The 19,278-nt window shown below is 43.3% G+C and overlaps 2 protein-coding genes across 3 annotated transcripts in view; one reads left to right on the top strand and one right to left on the bottom strand.

Moving 5' to 3' along the window:
• HABP2 (hyaluronan binding protein 2) overlaps positions 1-13,331 on the top strand; it is a 34,415-nt gene extending 21,084 nt beyond the window's left edge. The window contains exons 8-13 of one of the 2 annotated variants that reach the window (XM_081863085.1): positions 642-736; positions 2,603-2,852; positions 3,796-3,938; positions 5,287-5,421; positions 11,150-11,295; positions 12,668-13,331. In XM_081863085.1, the coding sequence (XP_081719211.1) occupies positions 642-736; positions 2,603-2,852; positions 3,796-3,938; positions 5,287-5,421; positions 11,150-11,295; positions 12,668-12,844 (946 nt within the window). In that variant the 3' untranslated portion in view covers positions 12,845-13,331. The remainder of the gene's footprint in view (positions 1-641; positions 737-2,602; positions 2,853-3,795; positions 3,939-5,286; positions 5,422-11,149; positions 11,296-12,667) is intronic. The other variant, XM_081863086.1, reaches the window with a different exon arrangement.
• A 954-nt stretch (positions 13,332-14,285) lies between these two features.
• Positions 14,286-19,278, bottom strand: part of NRAP (nebulin related anchoring protein) — a 63,590-nt gene continuing 58,597 nt past the window's right edge. Inside the window, exons 41-42 of the mRNA XM_081863017.1 lie at positions 15,336-15,488; positions 14,286-14,457 (exon numbers count right to left, since the gene is read on the bottom strand). Coding sequence (XP_081719143.1) covers positions 14,335-14,457; positions 15,336-15,488 — 276 coding nt within the window. The 3' untranslated portion in view covers positions 14,286-14,334. The remainder of the gene's footprint in view (positions 14,458-15,335; positions 15,489-19,278) is intronic.

Here is a 19,278-nt window from a genome sequence, read left to right as displayed (position 1 = left end):
GAAGTGAAGCTATAGGGAACCAGGCAGAGGGCCTTCTTGGTAGTGGCGCCCACCCTGTGGAACGCCCTCCCATCAAATGTCAAGGAAATAAACATCAATCTGACTTTTAGAAAACAACTGAAGGCAGCCCTGTTTAGGGAAGTTTTTAATGTTTAATGCTGTATTGTGTTTTTAATATTTGGTTGGGAGCCGCCCAGAGTGGCTGGGGAAACCCTGCCAGAGGGGTGGGGTATTTATTAATATTAATATTAATAATTAATAATTCTTGATGGTGATGATGATGATGCTTGTGTCCTGCATGTAGTTTTTTGACAGGCATGTGGTTGGCCACTGTAAGAACAGAATGCTGGATTATATGGGCCATTGGTCTGATCCAGCAGGCTCTTCTTGGGTTTTTTTATGTTCCTAACATACCACAGTATACCGGTGACCCTGTAAAAACAATGGCCATAGACAACACCCTAAAAAGAAGGCATGCTATCCCTCAGGCACAGTTTTTGCTTAGGGGAAATCTCTGGATCTTTTGTGCTTTTGTGAGAGCATTTTCCAGTTCTCCTATCTTTCAGAACTTCAATTATTAATTTTCTTTCTTGAGACATTATGCTCTTCTGACTGGTGAATTTTGAAACCTCCTCCTCCAGGAACCCAGATGGTGACGAAAAGCCCTGGTGCTTTGTCAGTGTGAATAACAAATTGAAGTGGGACTTCTGTGATGTATCCGCGTGCTCAGAAACAGGTACGATGGGTAATAATATAAAGTGGGGCAAAATAAACGTGAAAGGAGTAGCAGTAATTCAGATTGACAGGCATTGTGATTATTCCCCCACCCCGCCCTCCATCCATCTACCTTTAAGAACGCAGCCCACAAAACTGTAATGACTCTAGCATGATTTTTTAAATAGTCTTCTTGAAGCTCTGCCCAAGAGTTTAGTGAAATTTTAGGATCTGTTAGCTTTAGAGCATGGAGAAGTATGCCAAACAAATAACAGGTATCGGGATATCTATTGTCAAGAGATGTAAGAGGAAATGAAATATGAAACAGTACAGCAGAAAATAAACCATTCACAGAATGAAGGAATAATATTCAACATGGAATTATACTCATGCACTGAGAGAGACAGCTTTGATGTTGCAAGGTTCAATTTCTGTGGGGAGCTATTTCATAATTGAAAGGTATATTCAAGAACATAGGAAGAAGGGATCGCTTCTATTTATGCCCTACTCACTTAGGTTCCTCAATATGGCCCTGTCTTCTGTATTTGTGTGCTTAGCTATTGTTGCAGTTTCAGGACGGATACACCAGTGTGATTTCGTTATTAGAGTTAGGTAAGGGCCTGGGAGATATCAGGTTCCATTCAGCGATGAAGCTCATTGGGTGATCTTTGGGCAGGCAAGGTCCTAGCCTGTCTCACAGGGCTAATGTTAGGATTAGAAGGGAAATACAGAAATGTGTGAGAAAAAATTGTAGTATATTTGAAATGAGAGGTTTATGAAATGTTAATTAATATATTACTATTTTGCAATGGGAAATTCTAGAAAAAGAAAAGAGGGGAGAGACAGCAACAACAACATTTTATTATTTATACCCCGCCCATCTGGCAGGGTTTCCCCAGCCACTCTGGGCGGCTTTCAACGGGATATTAAAAACACGATAAAACATCAAACATTAAAAACTTCCTAAACAGGGCTGCCTTCAAATGTCTTCTAAAAGTCAGATAATTTTTTATTTCCTTGACATCTGATGGGAGGGCATTCCACAGGGCGGGCACCACTACCAAGAAGGCCCTCTGCCTGGTTCGCATGTAAAACCATGTATCCCATCTTGAGCTCCTTGGAGGAAAGGTGAAATAAAAATGCAATGATTGATATGACAGATGTTGCCAATTATTCTGAAGATATAATTTTTTTCAGAATTAGGGCCAGACTTCAATATCATAGCTTATAATACTGCAATATTTTCCCAATTGCCTTATCAAGCCTTGAGTTATCATATTGGCCTGAATATAAGCCGCACCTGAATATAAACCACACTTTTAAAATTGGAGGGGGGGAGAGAAAAAAGAGAAAAAATGCCCGCATATAAGCTGCTCCATTCCTTGCTGCTCCTGGCTGCATTCGCGGTGGCCTTTCCCCTTCCCTCCTCACTCTCTCCCTTCCTGGCCTTGGGGGAGAAGACGGGGGACTATGTGCAGGGGGGGAGCTGCTTTGCCATGCTCCTGGCGCTGTTTGCCCCACACTCCTGGCTGCATACCATAAGATCGCGAATATAAGTCTCACTTTAACTTTTCACGGTCAAAATTTGGGGGGAAAGTGGGGCTTATATTCAGGCCAATATGGTAAGATGCAACTCCAGTGATTGTGCTGTGTCAGTTGTCAAAGCATAGTGTGCAAGTCTTGCGTGACACTTAGAGAATCCAGATCTAGCTGTGCAGACTGCCTGAAGCGTCCTCCTGAAAAACAAAATTGAAAGTGAAGGAAGGAGGAAGGGTCTGTTTATGAGTTGTTAGGTTAAATGAGGAAAAAGTTGGAGTGAGAGAGCCTTTGTAACAGAGACAGTGCCATTATACCATTTCCATATCCAGTTGTTTCTTTTGTATTGCAGCACAGTCCTCTGGAAATACAGTCACCAAGAATTCTGCAGCAGATAGCAGACCTAATACATGTGGAAGACCAGAGACAGAAAGACCATTAAAGAGAATCTATGGCGGTGCCAAGTCAACTCCTGGCAAACATCCATGGCAAGCCTCTGTTCAGAGGAAAGTTTCAAGGGGCATATTTTTCCCCAAAGGACACTTCTGTGGAGGAGTACTGATTGAGCCATGTTGGGTTCTTACTGCGGCACACTGTGTTTTGTAAGCAAATTCATCTTCTGACACTAAGAGTTGTTTGGCAGTAGAATGGTTTCCTTCAAGAAGTGGTGGATTCTCCTTCCTTGGAGGTTTTTAAGCAGAGACTGAATGACCATCTGACCTGTATGCTTTAGTTGAGATTCCTGCATTGCAGGGGGTTGGACTAAATGACCCTCAGGGTCCCTTCCAACTCCACAGTTCTAGGAGTCTATGAATAGATCCTTATCGGTATGGTTTATGCGTGATTATGATTTAGTCAACATTTTTGCTCAAAATGGCAGAATAGAAATAGCAGAGATATTAAAATCAGATATAAAACAGCAATAAATTGAAACTAAAATACTTACCAAAATATATATATTTAAAAGGAGCATGTCTTACCTACCCCACTTAAAGCACGGACATAGAAAAGTCCACATTCATGCATTCAGGTTCCCATATGAGAGTAGCTCTACATGACTTGGATCTGATTGGCTAGCAATGCTGAGCCAAGATCTGTCTTTTGGTTTCTTGAAAGGTCCCCCCCCCCCCTGAAAACGTGGTTTCCATTTTTTTCTGCCTCATTCTAAGGCACTTGAGAATTTCTTTAGAATTTTGACCAGAGTAGAGTTTTGAGCTTCCCTTAGCAATGCAAGGGTGTGTGTGTGTGTGTGTGTGTGTGTGTGTGTGTGTGTGTTTTCTAATAAGCATTTCTCTAGAACTCTGCAATTTCCTGGCTTCCTGGTCTGAGAAAGGCCTATGGGAGGAGCTACTTCATGATGTCTTCTCCTAGGCTTTAGCTGAAGTATGAGTACTCAGGAAGCCTGCCAAGTGTTAAGTCTAGTAGAGATAGTTTCCAAGATGGAGAATTCCAGTATAGGTGTTGGAAATGGATTATCTTTGAAATCTCTGGAGGTTCTATAATTACAATTGGTCATTCTTTGTGACATTTTTCTCTCTTTCATAGGACAGATGCTCACACCCTTGAGGTGGTCCTTGGGAAAAAAGATCTCCTTAGGAAAGAGCATTATGAACAGAAGTTTGATGTGGAAAAGATAATTGTACATGGACACTATGAAGAAATTGAGGATGTCCCATACAATGATATTGGCAAGTTGCTTACAAATGTTCAAATCACTGTCAGTGTGGTTACAAGATGGAGATAGTGGACATTAGGCTCAATAACTTTGATGTGGGCTAAATATCATGGATAAAATATTCTGACTTGAGTTAAGCAGTGGAACAAACATTCAATTTCTCCAAAGCTTCAGAAAATAGGTTTAATTAGTATTTCCATAAAAATATATTGAATTTCTACATTTTGTATAAAAAAAGAAGTGGGAAGCCTTTCAGGGGTGCTTTTGCTCCCTTAACATTCCCAGGATAGAGAAATGAGTTGGATGAGGTTGTGAGAAGCCTACAAATACTTAGCTGTATCTGTTTGAAATCAGGGGAAATAATGCTTAAGTTTGATAACAGATCTGGTTGCTTCCTTAGTTAGCTTTGCATGCTATTGACCTAGATTTATTTCTGACATAGGACATAGGACTGGCAGATCCATGATATTTCCTTAACCCTTTCCCTACCTGCTGTCTGTCAGCTCAAAATCACCCCCTTCTCCCAGATAGTTTGTCACCTATAAAAGAGAGATGTTATCTTATCTTCTCCACCACAGGAAGAAAGCCAGCTGGAGATGATTTTCAGTGGACTTTGGGTAGGGAAAGGGGTCAAGCTGCCAACTCCTCTGCCAACTGTCCAATTCCCATTTTGGCTCCCACAGCTGCTTTTTGTATTTAAAAACAACCAAGAGGAAAAGAGGAAGAATCAGGGAACATGTATAGTTTGGTGACCCTAAGATAGCAACAGAGAAATGAAAGTTACAGATAGGTAGCCGTGTTGGTCTGCCATAGTCAAAACAAAACAAATTCCTTCCAGTAGCACCTTAAAGACCAACTAAGTCAGTTCTTGGTATGAGCTTTCGTGTGCATGCACACTTTATTCTGAAGAAGTGTGCATGCACACGAAAGCTCATACCAATAAGCTCATACCAAGAACTGACTTAGTTGGTCTTTAAGGTGCTACTGGAAGGAATTTGTTTTGTTTTGACTATGGCAGACCAACACGGCTACCTATCTGTAACTGGAACTATGGAAGGCACCACATTGAGCCGCATGAAATGGAAGTCCATCAACCTCACCAGGTATCTGAAGAAGTGTGCATGCACACGAAAGCTCATACCAAGAACTGACTTAGTTGGTCTTTAAGGTGCTACTGGAAGGAATTTGTTTTGTTTAGAGAAATGAAAACCATTCTATAATTTCAAATTAAGCAGTCTATCAAGCAAGAGTATTCAAATAAGAAAGCTTGAGAAAATGTTATTTATTACTTTCCTGATACTGTTCAGAGTGAACATGTCATCAGCTTTATTGCACAAAATTGTCTTCCATTCGGCCCACAGCTTTGTTGAAGTTGAAACCAATTGACGGCCACTGTGCAGTGGAAACAAGATACGTCAAACGAGTGTGCTTGCCTGATTCTACTTTTCCTGATGACACAGAATGCTATATATCAGGTTGGGGAGAAACTGAAACAGGTAAGCTATTGTTTAATGGTGCAGTCCTTTATGGTTAATACATTGACAAAATCTATATTAATTTTTGTATTCCTCCTCCTCTCTTCCCAATTTGGCCTTTAGTGAGATCCCTCTGCTGCTGCAGGTAGGAGGGTCGTCGCTGTTTCCTAGATGGACTAGAATTACCACCCTCCTGTAGTCTGTGTTTTGCCAAGGTTGTCTCTCCATAGTGGCTGGTTGGGCTCTGTTGCTGTCCTGGCTTCTCAAAACTATGGGCCACTGCTGCTTACTGAGGTGCGCCAGTGTGAGAACAGGATGCTTTACCTTTCCCAACACTGAGATATATATGATGTCAGAGGATGCTTCTCTAGTATGAAGTCACATACCTTCAGGTGTCCATGTTTCTAGAAGGATATAGACATCCACTTAAGCGTTTACACATTTAAATCAAATGGATGATTATACCTGGCTGTTCTCCCAAACTCCTGATTATATTTGGCTGTTCTCCCAAATTCTTGGCTGTAGATAAGATGACTAATTGTCTGGCCAGGGAACATGTTCGGGAAGACCAACCACCCCTCATTATTCCTGCAGAACAATTCAATCAGAGAAGATACGCTACAGATTATGAATAGCTATACCAGGCATTTTAAAATCAAGCAATTTTTGAAAACAAACTTTGTTAAAAATTCAGAATGTGCAAATCTGTTTGGAGCTTTTAAAAAATAAAAGAAGTAGTGATATTTAGGGCAAACCTCCCATCAAATTCCTTGTCCCTTTCTCTGTCATATGCCACTTATCATCTTAACTTCATTCAAAGAATCAAATCAGAGTGAATGAGTCTATGTGCTTCCAGATAAAGATTCTGAGCCATATCTCGGAAATAAACCCAGGAACTTTGACAGTATTTTCCAGCCTATTGGTTTGGATAAGTTTTTGATAAGCAGCATCTGGATTTCTGGATGCATGTTGAAACAGAACTGCCAAATCTATTCAAGTTCAGCTAAACCTCTGTGACATACTGTGAGTTCCTTGGAAGGAGGAAATTATTCTTGTGCTTAAAAATAAGATAATGAGACCTTTCTGAAAAAAATGCAGTTTTTCACTTTTCACTTAATGAGTTGCTGTAAAATTGCAGGTGGACAATGTGTCAATCATGTTCCCAAAAGTACCCTTATGTTTTATGAGCAATATAATCCAATATGAAGTATATACATCTTTTGATATAATTCATATTGAAAGTAAGAAGCATCTGGTATGCAGATTTGATAGATTATGTGCTGATGATATGAGTTAATAAAACATCATTTTTCCATGACACAGTCTCCTTTGCAAACTACCACATTCACAGTCCACTGTCTATGAATGTTGCCCAAGAGTGAATAGCTGATCTGTTTTGATGCCAGAAATGACTCCAGTTTTAAAAACATTTGCTTGTATCCTGCCCTTTCCCTAAAAAAAACTCACAACAGCCCATGACTTAGCTGAAGTATAGAGCTAGTTTTATGACCAAGACTTCCCAGGGAGCTTCATAGCTGAGCAAAGAATTGCATTTACACACATAATTCATACAAATCCATTGTGTCACAAAAGGCCCGGTCAACCAATGAAGACATTAGAAATGCAATTCAAATTTGTCTTGCTAATTTAAAATTACGTTGTTAAACTCAACTGTGCAAATATGTGGCTAGATCCATGACAGGAAGGAGAGCTCTATTCATGGAAGGGCCCCTTCTGTTCACAGTGTGGTGTAGTAGTTAAGAGCGGTGGACTCGTAATCTGGTGAACCAGGTTCACGTCCCCGCTCCTCTACACGCAGCTGCTGGGTGACCTTGGGCTAGTTACTGAAACCTGGCGGGATAAGTCCTACAATTGGAATGTAATAATGGAGGGATACAATCTATTTCAGAGAAACAGACCAGACAAGAAAGGAGGAGGAGTGGCGTTATATGTCAGGGATGTGTATACCTGTGAAGAGACCCAAGATTTAGAACCTCAAAGCCAAAGTGAGAGCATTTGGGTCAAAATTAAGGGAGAGAAGAATAACAGTGACCTCATTGTGGGAGTTTACTATAGATCCCCAAGCCAAACAGAGGACATAGATGATGCCTTCCTGGAACAGATGGCCAAGCATGCAAAAGGAAGGGAGATAGTAGTAATGGGGGACTTCAATTACCCGGATATTTGTTGGATGTCAAACTCAGCCAAGAGCATAAGGTCAAACAGATTCCTCACTGGCCTTGCAGACAACTTCATTGTCCAGAAAGTGGGAGAAGCAACAAGAGGAACAGCCATTTTAGATCTGGTCCTAACCAATGTTGATGACCTGGTTAGTGGGGTAGAAGTGGAAGGATCATTAGGCGCGAGTGATCATGCTCTTCTGAAGTTTACTATACAGCGGAAAGGAGCAGCCAAGCATATTAGGACTCAATTTCTTGACTTTAAGAAAGCCGACTTCATAAAACTTAGGGAAGTGCTGGGTGAGATCCCATGGACAGTAATACTAAAAGGAAAGGGAGTTCATGATGGCTGGGAGTTTCTTAAGAGGGAGATAGTAAAAGCACAACTTCAGGCAATACCAATGAGACGGAAACATGGAAGGTGCCTAAAGAAGCCAGGGTGGCTATCTAAAGAACTTTTAACTGAGTTAGGATTAAAAAAGGATGTGTACAAAAAATGGAAAAGGGGGAAAACCACCAAAGAGGAATTCAAACAAATAGCCAGCACGTGTAGACACAAAGTCAGAAAAGCTAAAGCACAGAATGAACTCAGGCTTGCTAGAGAGGTTAAAAGCAACAAAAAATGCTTTTATGGGTATGTTCGTAGCAAAAGAAAGAACAAAGAAACAGTGGGGTCACTCAGAGGAGAAGCTGGTGAAATGCAAACAGGGGACACAGAAAGGGCTGAACTCCTCAATGCCTTCTTTGCCTCAGTCTTCTCCGATAAAGAAAACAATGCCCGACCTGAAGAATTTGGAGCAAATGATTCAGCAGAGGAAACACAGCCCAGAATAACTAAGGAAATAGTACAAGAATACTTGGCTAGTTTAGATGTATTCAAGTCTCCAGGGCCAGATGAACTGCATCCAAGAGTATTAAAAGAACTGGCAGATGTGATCTCAGAACCACTGGCAGTCATCTTTGAGAATTCCTGGAGAACAGGCGAAGTCCCGGCAGACTGGAGGAGGGCAAATGTTGTCCCTATTTTCAAAAAGGGGAAAAGAGAGGACCCAAATAATTACTGCCCAGTCAGTCTGACATCAATACCAGGGAAGATTCTGGAGCAGATCATTAAGCAAACAGTCTGTGAGCACCTAGAAAGGAATGCTGTGATCACCAATAGTCAGCATGGATTTTTGAAAAATAAGTCATGTCAGACTAACCTGATCTCGTTTTTTGACAGAATTACAACCCTGGTAGATGAAGGGAACGCAGTGGATATAGCCTACCTTGATTTCAGCAAGGCATTTGACAAGGTGCCCCATGATATTCTTGTAAAGAAGCTGGTAAAATGCGGTCTTGACCATGCTACCACTCAGTGGATTTGTAACTGGCTGGCTGACCGAACCCAAAGAGTGCTCATCAATGGTTCCTCTTCATCCTGGAGAAGAGTAACTAGTGGGGTGCCACAGGGTTCTGTCTTGGGCTCGGTCTTATTCAACATCTTTATCAACGACTTGGATGATGGACTCAAGGGCATCCTGATCAAATTTGCAGATGACACCAAACTGGGAGGGGTGGCTAACACCCCAGAGGACAGGATCACACTTCAAAACGACCTTGACACATTAGAGAACTGGGCCAAAACAAACAAGATGAATTTTAACAGGGAGAAATGTAAAGTATTGCACTTGGGCAAAAAAATGAGAGGCACAAATACAAGATGGGTGACACCTGGCTTGAGAGCAGTACATGTGAAAAGGATCTAGGAGTCTTGGTTGACCACAAACTTGACATGAGCCAACAGTGTGACGCGGCAGCTAAAAAAGCCAATGCAATTCTGGGCTGCATCAATAGGAGTATAGCATCTAGATCAAGGGAAGTAATAGTGCCACTGTATTCTGCTCTGGTCAGACCTCACCTGGAGTACTGTGTCCAGTTCTGGGCACCACAGTTCAAGAAGGACACTGACAAACTGGAACGTGTCCAGAGGAGGGCAACCAAAATGGTCAAAGGCCTGGAAACGATGCCTTATGAGGAACGGCTAAGGGAGCTGGGCATGTTTAGCCTGGAGAAGAGGAGGTTAAGGGGTGATATAATAGCCATGTTCAAATATATAAAAGGATGTCACATAGAGGAGGGAGAAAGGTTGTTTTCTGCTGCTCCAGAGAAGCGGACACGGAGCAATGGATCCAAACTACAAGAAAGAAGATTCCACCTAAACATTAGGAAGAACTTCCTGACAGTAAGAGCTGTTCGACAGGAATTTGCTGCCAAGGAGTGTGGTGGAGTCTCCTTCTTTGGAGGTCTTTAAGCAGAGGCTTGACAACCATATGTCAGGAGTGCTCTGATGGTGTTTCCTGCTTGGCAGGGGGTTGGACTCAATGGCCCTTGTGGTCTCTTCCAACTCTATGATTCTATGATTCTAGTCACACTTCTCTGAAGTCTCTCAGCCTTACTCACCCCACAGAGTGTTTGTTGTGGGGGAGGAAGGGAAAGGAGATTGTTAGCCGCTTTGAGACTCCTTAGGGATATCAAATCCAATAAAGTGGGATATCAAATCCAAACTGTTCTTCTTCTTTCTATGAATGAGAGCTCTTTAGGACACATCCCTTTGCCTTATGTCAGGGGTTCTCAAGTGACATCTTCTGATACATGCCAATTGAGACACTTTGGCTTCTTTTGATTAAACCAGGAAACACTTGCATGGCATGTGCTAGCAAGAAAATATTTTGGGGAATGGGTTGCATGAAACATCTCTGTTTCCATAGATATTTCCAACCTTCTGCTTGATGGCATCAGTGTATTTATCTGCAACGGTTGATATGTGTTTGTTTGCAATGCAAATCCTAATCATTATAGCACACCACATTTATGTGAATAATGATAGCAAATAATGTTCCCCATTGAACAGCACAGAGATCTCTCAGATGCGGAGCTGAATAATTCTTCTGCATAACATGCATAATTGACTTAATTGCGCAAGATTTTATGGCTCTAGCCACCACTTGTTTCATTTGTGGCTCTAGTGGTAATTCTCTCAAACCTGTTTCCTGTTTGTGACATCTGCAACAGCAAACACACTATTAAAGGTGGGCTATGGAGATAACTTGCAAGCCTAGCAAAGGGTCCCAAAAGAAGACAAAATTATATCCATGGATCAATACATGGAAATTATTGATGTAACGATCCCAGAGTAAACATAACAAATGTCAGGATTTGACTCAAACAGTTCTGATTTAACACACCTTTGCAGTTGTAAAGTCTACAGGCCAGAATCTTCCGAGGTCAGTCAACATCTGGCAAATACAACACAGTGTAGGTTTTTCAAAGGCAAAACACTATTGAGATGCCAAACTCCTATGCAGCAGTAACAGAAATTCACTGCCGAAAGCTGTTTTTAGCTTGATAGCCTTCTTTGGGCTTGTTTATTTCCTAACCCTGCTCTGCCAGAGTTGTGGCTTTCCCTTGCAGCAGATGATCATATCTTAGGCCCAGGTACAATTCTATTATCCCATAGATTGAAAAGAAAGATTTAGCAGAGGGAAGAAGGGAAGTTAAGAGTTTCTTCATTTTCCTGCATCCTGTAGGTGAATCATCTCATCAGCTGTTAGATGCCAGAGTAAAGCTGATTTCCCAGGTGCGGTGTAACGCACGAAGTGCACATAATAACAGACTGGATGAAAGCATGCTTTGTGCAGGAAATCTTCAGAGAACAAGCGCTGATACTTGTCAGGTCTGTTGCTTTTTCAGTATTTGAACACTAATTTCTCTTTTAACAAAATGTAAATAGGCTATGCAGAGTAATGTCTGGCAGGGTACTACATATGTATCTGCTTCTTGTATCAGATACATTACAACAACTTCCTTCCTTTCAACATGATGTGAGAGGCATGTCCTTCAAACAAACAGCAGCTCTTCTGGTGACAGGCAAACCTATGGGAGACGCAGAAGTTCAGCTGCAAACTTGGGAGTTTTGTCATTTGATAAGGCCTGTCCCAATACATTTTAGGTGCATGATCACTGCACCTCTCCTTTCCCCAAACCACCACGTTTAATGTTCTTCAGGTTCTTTGTATTGCTAGCCTGAAATATCTGTGGTACTGAATATGTGCTTTATTTACTTTTTTTTTCCCATCCGACTTCTACTCTGCCTTATCAAATTAGCTCCAGGCAGTTTACAAGCAAATCATGCAATCTACTAACACTTGAAAATATCAAGAAAATCAAATACATCTTCTGAGGTCTGGAGAATTTAGCGGGGCAGCCACAGAAGGGTATGTGTGTTGTCCTCTGAAGAGCATAGCCAGAAGTGACCCTCCCATTTTGTGAATGAATGGAAACTGGCTACATCCGCCCAGGACTCCTTGAAACATGAAAGGCCTACCACCACACGAATATATCATGCCGGAAATTCCACTACTAATAAAACGTGGGCTCTGCACCCCCGGCTGCCATAGGAAGCATTGAATCTCCTTCTCCGAGGGCATCAAAGGAGCCATAAGGAGTGCCAGATTCCCACTCCTGCCACCAATGAAATTTTATGGCCCTTACTCTATTGATATCAGAGCTCCAAGGTCAGTAGGGCTGGAAATGGAGTGTGCCACAGGGCCTGCCACTGAAGAACTGGATTTGCTTGACATGCCCCCACATCGTAGATTAAACTATGCCAGACCATTTCTCTCCCATCATTTCTAAAGCAAACTGAAAAGAATGGAGTTGACCAGTATTCCTCCATGCTCACTTTTGTCCTGCCGGCACTGGATAAGGTAGATGAACCACTTCTGTATCCCTCAGCCATCTTAGAACTGCAGCATAAGTGCAATGAAATGGAGAATCCAAGGCCAGGGATTTAATATCATCAGTTCCAGAAAAGACCACCCAATGCCTAGGTCCATCACGGACAACTGCTCTCCACTTTTCCAAGGGCTACTTACTATGCTGAGGACAAAACAGAAGAATAAAAATCTGGGCCAGGAGTCCATGCCATCAGCTCCAGAAGAAACCTCAGGTTTGAGGTCTCCCTGGTTTAGGCATTAAATAAAAAAACTACTGTTGGTCTATATTTGGGGTTACTTAATTAAATGACCTATTTTATTTGTTGCTAGGGAGATTCAGGAGGCCCTCTAACCTGTGTGAAAAATGGCTCTTATTATGTCTATGGCATTGTGAGCTGGGGAGAACACTGTGGGTTAAGACAAAAACCTGGAGTCTATACCCATGTGATAAGATTTCTCAACTGGATTCGTGCAAAAATTCAACGCGAGTCTAGCTTTGCTATCTAGGAAAGCCCTTCGAAAAATAAAGGTAAGCCTAAGACATACTGATATACCTTCCTATTAATCTCAGATAAGGAAGTTAGTTTTCCAATTGTCTTTTGGGCATTAAGGTTGAAATCTTATACACACCATTTAACTCACTTCCTTCTTTGTAGAAATGTGTGGGATGATTATGCTTCCACCAGCCATACACCAAGCTCCTCCTTGGAATCTTCGTAAGGGAAGTTCTGGACTTTTGGGTCTAGGAGTATACAAGTCATGGGGGGTTGTTTGTTACTACCGCTATTAGTTTTAGGGTTGCCTTTGAATATTAATTGGCCTCTGTGTTCATAAGCTTTATGCTTAATTTCCTTTGACATCTTTGAATGAATTCTTGAACTCTTTGCTGTAGTGATGTTAAATTTTGAATTGTGTATTATGGTTACTGTACTACTGTATTGAATGTTCATTTTGGTAAGCCTCTTTGAGCCACAAATCTGTCAGAAATGTGGTATTTAAATAAATTGACTGTCTGCAAGACTATATTTTCTGAATAGGATTTTAAGCACTGAGAATTGCAAGTTCCACTGGATAACTCAAAACATGCCTTGTTTTATTCAAAATGCAAACCCTGACACCCTCTCTTAGGATTTAGCGTATTGGCTTAGCTTTCACCAGTTTATTATACAATGGCATGTGTAACCACATAGCCTACACTTGGAACGATATGCCATTAAAAAAAAAATATTTGTTATATTTTTATCCTCCAATGTGTTCAGGATAGCAGACCTAATCCCTATTCTATCTTGAAAAATGAATCAGATTTGTAGGCTGAAATATAGTGGCTAGCACAATATACCTCAGGGGAGCTTAGCAGCTGAGTTAAGAGTTTGAATCTGGAGCTTGCTTGTCCAAGTCCACCACTCTGTCTGCAAACGTTATATGCAACTTTCACATCCCATTCATAGAAGCTCAATCACACACTCAGGAACTCATTCTCCTCCACTTACAAGGGCCTACCAAAGCCACACATCAACATTTCGCTTGCTCTTACATGCTCACCCATTCAAAGATAATAAACTTTAAATTATCAAGAGTCACATTTAGAATGCTCAAAGGAATGCAGGAAATAAAGGAAGGTTTCATAAACCAAGAAAACCCTATCATTAAAATACCAAAACAAATTATTTATGGAAAGTGATTCCTCTTATTTATTTTCAATACAAATAATTTTATTTCAACAAATCATGTTCAATAATTTTTAGTACAAAGTTGAGCCTGCCAGTCATCTAGTACTAATTTCATTCGCTGTCAGAAATAAATACTACATTTCATAATAACATACACTTAAAAATTACTTACATGCAAAAAAATATATAAGAACAATATTAAATTATTTGCATAGGGTTTCACTGTTTTTTCTTTTAGCAAATTCAACCACTTTGGTGCAGCCTATGCTTTTTTTGGGGGGGGGGGGCTCTACTTGCACAGCAAGCTGAAAAAAATTATGCATTTTCTTAAGGCTGATGTCTGTGTTTCAGTTCATTTCTTGACATCATTTTTCTGCGCCTGACTTGCAAGATCTCTGTGGCATCGGGATTGACTCTCACTTGTTGGGATCCTTCTCCAGCTGCCTGATCCTGCCAATCAAAATAGATACTGAATGTGAGCTACTTACGAAGACAAATTTGCAGAATTCCCATTTATTAAAAAGAAACAGTACTTTCTCGGGTAAAACATTAAAGCTCTGCTAATGCCATCTTTCTGGGGGTTGTACGGGTTTGTTAGCTTCAACATGGTCTTACTTCTAGGAAGATGCAACTTCCTCATCCAAATGCCTCTGTGAGTATCAAATGCTTCTTGTAGATGCTTCAGATCAGGTGTTGCTAATGCAGCACCTGTGCGTGCACATATGTCCACAAAGGGCTTCTCAGTTACCTGCAAACTGCCCTTCCCCACTGAAATTAGGCTTGGAAGAACCATTGTATTGAAGCCAAAAGGTTGTGGGTGTGATGCATCCCATAGGCACTTATCTAGAGTAAGTCCCATTAAACCTCTCAGGAGGCTTGTACAGGATTGCACAGGAACTGACTTTGCAACAAGCACTAGACCTGCAAGCCTTATTCACATGTCAGAATGAAGATTTGTGTGATGTAAAAACATAATGAATTCTTCAACTATTACGTGAGTCTTGCTTTGCAACTAAAATGTTGTATGCCAGCTGAGTCTCGTCCCTCCAGCCATGATTCAACAGGCTGCCTTTTTTAAAGCTTGCAGGACCCTCTACATGTCCTTTATCCATTAATTTGTTGCCTTATTTTTAAGAGTGGAAAAAAATAAAATAAAATTGGTGACATCAGGGTAAACGAGCCATTCAGTCTATTTCTGCTGCAATCTTACAGCAGAACCACTAAACTGCTTTTCTATATGACACTGAGTGGGAAACAAGCACTCCGCCTTATGTTTGGGATTCTGCATCCTAGGTGATTAGAAGGAAAGGGGCTATTCATTCACGTACAGTTTTTAGATTGTTCTGATCCAAAGTTTCTTGAGGTTCCTGTTCCTGAGCATATGCCAGCTCAGCAGCCCTCCTGGCCATTTCCACTTTGTAGGAACCTGGAGGTGTCCAGCCAACGCCTCTGATCCAGTTCAAATCAGATTTGTACTTGACCTGCAAAACAAATACACAAACCTCATGGAATTAATAAACCACACACACTTCAAATCAGATGGGAAGTAAATTGCATACAACAGCACCTTAGCTTTCAGTTTCCTTCACTGTCAGGACTTGATTCATTTATTTCAAACACTAAGAATTCTATAATGATGAGGAGATGTTTACAAAGTAAGAAGTGGATGGCAGCATATACAAAAGGCTGTGCATTTCCACAGTTTGTCAACATTTCTTTCCTTATTATTAACTGAACGTCACTTCTAAAACCTCAGAAATCATATGAGGGCTACTAGAAATCCAAGGAAGAATGGGACAAGCATACTTCACAACTCCCTTTGCAGGCAGTGAAAGGAGATGTTCAATTTTTTCAAGGTGGTGGGAAATTGCAAGGTAGGAGAGCAGCTATAATAATAATAATAATAATAATTTATTATTTATACCCCGCCCATCTGGCTGAGTTTCCCCAGCCACTCTGGGCGGCTCCCAATCAGTATTAAAAACAATACAGCATTACATATTAAAAACATCCCTGAACAGGGCTGCCTTAAGATGTCTTCTGAACGTCAGGTAATTCTTTATCTCTTTGACATCTGATGGGAGGGCGTTCCACAGGGCGGGCGCCACTACCGAGAAGGCCCTCTGTCTGGTTCCCTGTAACCTCACTTCTCGCAATGAGGGAACCGCCAGAAGGCCCTCGGCGCTGGATCTCAGTGTCCGGGCTGAACGATGGGGGTGGAGACGCTCCTTCAGGTATACAGGACCGAGGCCGTTTAGGGCTTTAAAGGTCAGCACTAACACTTTGAATTGTGCTCGGAAACGTACTGGGAGCCAATGCAGATCTCTCAGAACCGGTGTTATGTGGTCCCGGCGGCCACTCCCAGTCACCAGTCTAGCTGCCGCATTCTGGATTAATTGCAGTTTCCGGGTCACCTTCAAAGGTAGCCCCACGTAGAGCGCATTGCAGTAGTCCAAGCGTGAGATAACTAGAGCATGCACCACTCTGGCGAGACAGTCCGCGGGGAGGTAGGGTCTTAGCCTGCGTACCAGATGGAGCTGGTAGACAGCTGCCCTGGACACAGAGTTAATCTGCGCCTCCATGGACAGCTGTGAGTCCAAAATGACTCCCAGGCTGCGCACCTGGTCCTTCAGGGGCACAGTTACCCCATTCAGGACCAGGGAATCCTCCACACCTGCCCGCCTCCTGTCCCCCAAAAACAGTACTTCTGTCTTGTCAGGATTCAACCTCAATCTGTTAGCCGCCATCCAACCTCCAACCGCCTCCAGGCACTCACACAGGACCTTCACCGCCTTCACTGGTTCTGAGTTAAAGGAGAGGTAGAGCTGGGTGTCATCTGCATACTGATGAACACCCAGTCCAAACCCCCTGATGATCTCTCCCAGCGGCTTCATATAGATATTAAAAAGCATGGGGGAGAGGACGGAACCCTGAGGCACCCCACAAGTGAGGGCCCAGGGGTCTGAACACTCACCCCCCACCACCACCTTCTGGACACGGCCCAGGAGGAAGGAGCGGAACCACTGTATAACAGTGCCCCCAGCTCCCAGCCCCTCTAGACGGTCCAGAAGGATGTTATGGTCGATGGTGTCAAAGGCCGCTGAGAGATCCAGCAGAACTAGGAAACAGCTCTCACCTTTGTCCCTAGCCCGCCGGAGATCATCAACCAGCGCGACCAAGGCAGTTTCAGTCCCATGGTGAGGCCTGAATCCCGATTGGAAGGGATCCAAATGGTCCGTTTCCTCCAGGCGTGCTTGGAGTTGTTCAGCAACCACCCGCTCAATCACCTTGCCCAAGAATGGCAGATTTGAGACTGGGCGATAGTTGGCCAAATTGGCCGGGTCTAAAGATGTTTTTTTAAGAAGCGGTTTAATGACCGCCTCTTTCAGCGGGTCTGGGAAGGCTCCCTCACAGAGGGAAGCGTTCACCACCCCGCAGAGCCCATCGCCCAGCCCTTCCCGGCTCGCTTTTATCAGCCAGGATGGGCAAGGATCAAGGAGACAGGTGGTCGGTTTCACTCGTCCAAGCAGCCTGTCCACATCCTCGGAGGTAACAGATTGGAATTGATCCCATGTAACAGGACCAGACAGAACTCTAGCACTCTCCCGCCCTGGCCCTGCTCCCACGGTGGAGTCTACCTCCTTCTGAATCTGAGCGATTTTATCTGCAAAAAACTTTGCAAAAGCATTGCAGGAGATCTTGGGGTCCCTACCAGGCCCCGGTGGTACAGGTGGTTCTGATAGATTGCGAACCACCTGAAAAAGTCTCCTGCTGCTGTTTTCTGCAGATGCAATGGAGGCGGTGAAGAAGGCCCTCTTCGCCGTCGCCATTGCCACTTGGTAGGCTCGACGTTGAGCTCTAACCCGTGTCCGGTCTGATTCAGAATGAGTTTTCCGCCACCGGCGCTCTAGCCGTCTCAACGATTGTTTCATCACCCTCAGCTCCGGGGAAAACCACGGGGCTGTCCGGGCTCCATGCAATCGGAGAGGGCGCTTCGGAGCCAGACAGTCGATAGCCCTGGTTAACTCCGCATTCCAGCGGGCCACCAGGGAATCAGCTGAAAGGCCATCAACTTGGGATAGAGCATCCCCTACCACTCTCTGGAAGCCAATTGGATCCATTAAGTGGCGGGGGCGGACCATCCGAATCGGTCCCACCTCCCTGCGGAGGGGAAGGGTTGCGGAGAAGTCCAGTTGCACCAGGAAGTGATCTGACCATGGCACTTCTTTTGTTTTGCTTTTAGTTAATGTCAGATCACCAGCATCCGTAGAGGTAAACACCAAGTCTAAGGCATGTCCGTGGCTATGAGTTGGGCCAGACTTATTCAGGGACAGCCCCATGGAGGCCATGCTTTCCACGAAGTCCCGAGCGGCCCCTTGTAAGGTCGTGTCGGCATGGATGTTAAAATCCCCCAGGACAACCAGGCTAGGTGTCTCCAGGAGCATATCCGCCACGACCTGAAGCAGCTCGGGCAGGGAATCCTTGGTGCAGCGGGGAGGTCGGTACACCAGTAGGAATCCTGTACTGCCCCTATTGCCCAACTTCCAGAACATGCACTCAGAAAACTGGGTCTTCCCAATAGGACGCCTGGTGCAGACTAATGACTTCCTAAAAATCACTGCAACCCCCCCTCCCCGCCCACATGACCTGGGTTGCTGTGCGTAAGAGAAACCTGGTGGGCAAGCAGCGGCAAGGACAGGCCCATCTGCTTCATCCAACCAAGTCTCTGTTACACATGCCAGATCAAATCCTCCATCCATGATCAAGTCATGGATGGCAGTGGTCTTATGAATCATTGACCTGGCATTGCACAGCAACACTTTCAGGTCATGTGGGTATCCCTTGCTGATTCTAGTATCCATCCGGTCAGGACCAGACCCGGAGGCAGGAATAGTCCTCAGACAACGACTAAACCTGCCTCCTCTGTAATGACATGGTCTGGTCTTAGCGTAACTCCTCCTCCTACCCGTGATCACTGAGATCGGTTGTCCCAGTGCAATCCCCCCTGTGGAACATGCCCCAGCCATTTTGTGGGCTGGGGCCCACTCCCCGGCAGCCCTGACCCCTCCCCCTAAGAACAAAATAACAACTTATACAAACAAAACTAATAAAACAATACAAACAAAAAAAAAATGTAAAAATTACAAGAACATCAAAATAAAAAAATAATTCCCCAAACCCAACCAAACATCCACCCCACCCCCACCCCCCACATACAAAAAATCCAAAAGATTTATTCCCCCTTAACTAGCCTTCCCCTTTTGTTTCTCC

Source organism: Podarcis erhardii, assembly GCF_964252035.2.
Source record: "Podarcis erhardii genome assembly, chromosome: 5".
NCBI lineage: Eukaryota > Metazoa > Chordata > Lepidosauria > Squamata > Lacertidae > Podarcis > Podarcis erhardii.
The sequence above is the reverse complement of the archived record's forward strand: the minus strand, read 5'-3'. Positions and strand labels throughout refer to the sequence as shown.